Raw genomic sequence first — 4,356 nt, 5'->3', positions numbered from 1 at the left:
TTAACCTGCAACGAGATAACCTTGAGGGCCTTGGTGAGCCCTTGGCAGTAGGTTAATAAGGAATCATGGAGATGAGTCAGGTGTTGAGGGGGAGGGGTACAGTGGGTCAGGAGTGAGAGGCAGTAGCAGGGCTTGGGGGGTCTTAGGAGTGAGAGGCAAAGGCAGGGCATGGACATATCGCTGCCCCCCCCGTTATGTACCCCTTCCCCCTCTCTTCCCCCCACAGCTGTCCTCTTTTTTGATACGGGAAGTACGGTAATACTAATCATGATGCAGTTCTTAAATTCTCCTAAAATATTCCATTAAGAGAACTTTTAGAAGGACTCACCAGTCTGAAATAGGTACCTAAATTTGGGCATCCCACTGATGACCTATATAGCATGCACACATGCAAATTAAAAAGATTCATTACTACGCATTATTTTAATGTATGTGCATCTACAAATTGATTTCTCTTTGTTCAAATTAGACAATAAGATGAAAGGATAATATTAAAAATGTGACCTATCAAGGCTTCAGAAAACAAGAAAGCCAAGAATAATGTTCTAATGGCTTTAAAATAATCATCAACATTACATTTGAATCTTTCTATTTCACTTTGGCCTTAGCATTTAGTCACTGAAAAAAGATACTTTTTTTGTATTTTACCATAAAGCTTATCCCTCACAGAAACCATGGCTTGTCAAAGAGTACTACATTTCAGCTTCCTACATTTGAATCCTAACACAGACATCAAAAATATCACATAAGTAAGAAAGACTGTCTGTCTTGGTTGACAAGAGTCTCAGAGGTGATGAAGTGCCCTGGTAATAAAGAGCAACATTAGAGACTATGACAGTACCTATCTGCCCCCAAACACTTAGGCTGGCACTAAATTAACTCACTGTTCCTTTTAGGATGTGTATCAGATCTGAATAACTCAGAATTGCCTCAGTGCTGAACATTTTGCTCTCTTTTATAAAAATTCAATCCAGTTTAGTGGTAACGTATATGCAGCTATTAATTATCAGTGATATGATATGAGAACAATTTTATTATGAAAATGTGTGATGAGTTATCTTTTATTTATAGATAATGTTATTTCATACATGACAAAATGATTTTTCTTGTTTATACCCTTTCCATTTTCTCATAGCTTGCAGAATGCAAGGAATGAAGGAAATTGTTTTGTTCTATGTGGCTTGAAATTTTGTGAGGAATAGGCATGCATGGAAGGATCCAGGATTTCCTAAAGTGGGATGTGAGAGATGAGGCAAGGCATGGCTAGAGCCCCTGTGCTGGTGGGGGGCACCAGGGTGTTGGGCAGGGACCAGGTGCACAAAAAACCTGCCTGCCATCCCTGGCTGATTCAGGGGCAGAGGGAGCCCTGAAGCTGCTCCTGCCTGTCTCCTTCTAGATGCTTGGAAATGGCTTTACAGGGTGCCAGGATTGGCTGGGGACAGCAGCAGTGGTAAACAGGATCCTTTTTCCAGCACTTGCTCCCTGCTGTTTCCCACCAACTCCCTCCTACCCATTCTTCACTGGCCAAGAGCAGGCAGTGGAAGAAGGAATTGGTGTGCCACTGCCACTGTCCCTAGCCAAGCTCTGCACTCTGTGCAACTGCTCCCTTCAACTCATGGCTGAAGCAGGGCAGGAAGAGGTATAGCAGCAGTGTTCTGTGCCTGGCCAGCTATGTGATGTCCAAAGCAGCACTGGATAAAAGTGTTGATCACAGCAGCTCAATCAGTCATGACTACTATTTCATTGCCCCACAAAGGTGGTGTTCAGAACTACTGCTCCAGTTGTGTCCCTCTGCCCTCTCAATTACACTATTGGAGGTAGGTGCAGTTCTGGGGCTTCCTCCATATCTGCATCAGCTGGAGACAGTGGCATCAGTGTACACATTCCTTCTTCCCCTCCTGTTCCCAGCCAGCAGATGCAGAAGAAACCTGCTCACTGCCACTGCTGTTCTCTGCTGCACCTGGCACCCTGTGCAACTACATAGTGGAAGTAGAGCAGGGCAGTAGGACCTTCTCAGAGTAGAAAAAAAGTAATGTGATTGGATAAATGGTATATAGATGGAAAAGCACATTTTTTTAAATATTGCAACCTTTTACATGTTTAAAATTTTGTATTTTCAGGAAAGTGGCATCAAGGTATTAACTGTGAATCCCGCAACGATCATTGCCATCACCCTTTAAACCATGGGTTTGATTATTTTTATGGTATGCCTTTTAGTCTAATGAATGACTGTCACATAACAAAACCTCCAGAGAAGGACAGAGCCTTGAGATCCAAACTTTGGCTTCTTACTCAGATACTTAGCCTTGCTGTACTCACACTTGTTGTAGGAAAACTTGCTGGCTTGGTCTCAGTCAGCTGGAAAATAATGATCTGCTTTGCTTGGTTTGATCTCTTGTTCTTCATGTCCTGGTTCTCAATGTATGGATTCACAAGATTCTGGGACTGTATTATGATGAGAAACCATGAAATTACGGAACAGCCAATGGTGTTAGAAAGAACCGCATCTACTTTATTGAAAGAGGCCGTCTTCTTTATTGAAAGGTAAAATACATTCCATTTTGCACATATTTGCTTTGCAGTTTATTAATCAATTACTACATTCTAAACAAATTATTTACCAGCATAAAGCCCTCTATACGCTGTTAATAAAAAATGTAATTAGTCTAAAAGGGCTATCCAGAGGCCTCCTTTATAATTTGCTGTTTTCAGGAGTAAAATATTCATGTTTTAGACTAAAACATGTCTAGACTATCTATATGGATACATTTGATTCTGAGAAGCAGGATAAATTTTGAATGATTTTTACTCATTTGAGCTACTGATCCACCCTGGTGCCTCAACATTTTCCTCCTCTTCCTCCTCACCCCACCATCCCAGTCACTGCAACAAAGAAATAAAGTCTTGAGGTCCAGATTCTCCGTTAATGTACAATGACTTAGCCCCTTTGAGTTCAGTAAAACTATTCTGATTTACACTAGCTAAGAATGCTCTCTCCACTACCTAACATCTCCACTCAAGACTGGACAATAAAAAGGGGAGTATGTTAAAAATTCAAAATCAAGTTCAATTTTCTGGGACAAAACAAATTTGCTGGATTCTGTTACTTTACAGAATGTAAATGATTTGGGGATGAGTTGCTGGAATGTTAATGCAACTAATAGTGCAAATTCTATTAACAAAAGAGTGTGCCTTAATATGTATGACTAAAAGCTTTCTTTATAAACAAATAATAGATGTATTCTGTGTGTTTGTTGGGCTGGTTGTTTTTATTAATTTATTGTTTTGTTTTTTCTTTAAAGAAACAAGCACAGACCATTCCTCCTCTTTGTTTCCCTTTTACATGTCCACACCCCACTTATCACCACAGAGAGGTTTCTTGGGAAGAGTAGACATGGTTTATATGGAGATAATGTAGAGGAGATGGACTGGATGGTAGGTAAGTTGACTTAGCATAGATGTCTTGCTTTAAGTTAGCCAGATGATTTAGTTATGATTTAGTTATGATTTAGTTATGATGATTTAGTCAAGGATCATCCTGCCTTGAGCAGGAGGCTAGATTAGATGACCTCATGAATTCCCTTCCAGCCCTAATTTTCTACAATCCCCATAACCATTTATGATGTAAATCCAAATGTGGAACAACAAATCAGGTCCTCTTAGAGTTGAAAACTTTATAGAAAAAGCAAGGAAATGAAAACCGTCCAAAGGCAGGATACAAAGACGATAAAGGGCTTGGAACATAAATCATATGAGGAGTGGCTGCAGGAGCTAGGCATGTACAGCTTGCAGAAATGGTATTTACAAGGGGACATGATAGCAATTTTCAGATAATTGAAGGACTGCCATAAAAAAGAGGGAAAACACCTTTTCTGTCTTGCTGCAGAGAGGAGGACATGGACCAATGGCTTGAAGTTGCAGCAAAGTAAGTTTAGACTGGATATTAGGAAACACTTCTTCACAGTTAGAACAATGAGGCAGTAGAATAGAGTGCCTAGGGAAGCTGTAAATTCTCCGTCACTGGAGGTATTGAAGAAAAGATGAGACAGCCATTGGTCAGGGATGATTTAGGTGTAACTATACCTATGTTATTCTATGGGTATTTCCTATGAACTTTGCTGGTTACCCCCAGCCCTGTTTTCTGCTACATGTGTCAGGATGTTTTGAGGCCTCACTCAGAGATGCTGGGTGTTGGCTGCAGCCAAGGCTGGAGATTTTGATTGGGGTGTGTCAGTGCCCTGGCTGAGATGAAAGCCAGAGGTTCCTGGCTAGAGGATCTTGCCCCGCTGCTCAGGGTCAGACTCAGCACCATATTTGGGGTCAGGAGGGAATTTTACCCCATGGTAGTTTGGTATG

The 4,356-nt window shown here is 41.0% G+C and overlaps 1 protein-coding gene across 5 annotated transcripts in view; it reads left to right on the top strand.

Annotated features, from left to right (window-relative positions):
• Window positions 1–4,356, top strand: part of LOC109302672 (arylsulfatase D-like) — a 57,596-nt gene that overhangs the window by 13,114 nt on the left and 40,126 nt on the right. For 4 of the 5 annotated variants that reach the window (XM_019524359.1, XM_019524358.1, XM_019524357.1 and 1 more), the window contains 2 exons: window positions 2,121–2,544; window positions 3,303–3,439. In XM_019524359.1, the coding sequence (XP_019379904.1) occupies window positions 2,121–2,544; window positions 3,303–3,439 (561 nt within the window). The remainder of the gene's footprint in view (window positions 1–2,120; window positions 2,545–3,302; window positions 3,440–4,356) is intronic. The other variant, XM_019524361.1, reaches the window with a different exon arrangement.

This window comes from Gavialis gangeticus, unplaced genomic scaffold, assembly GCF_001723915.1.
Source record: "Gavialis gangeticus isolate Ggan-Ray unplaced genomic scaffold, GavGan_comp1, whole genome shotgun sequence".
Taxonomy (NCBI): domain Eukaryota; kingdom Metazoa; phylum Chordata; order Crocodylia; family Gavialidae; genus Gavialis; species Gavialis gangeticus.
Note: the sequence above shows the minus strand (reverse complement) of the source record. Positions and strands in the feature narration are given on the sequence as shown.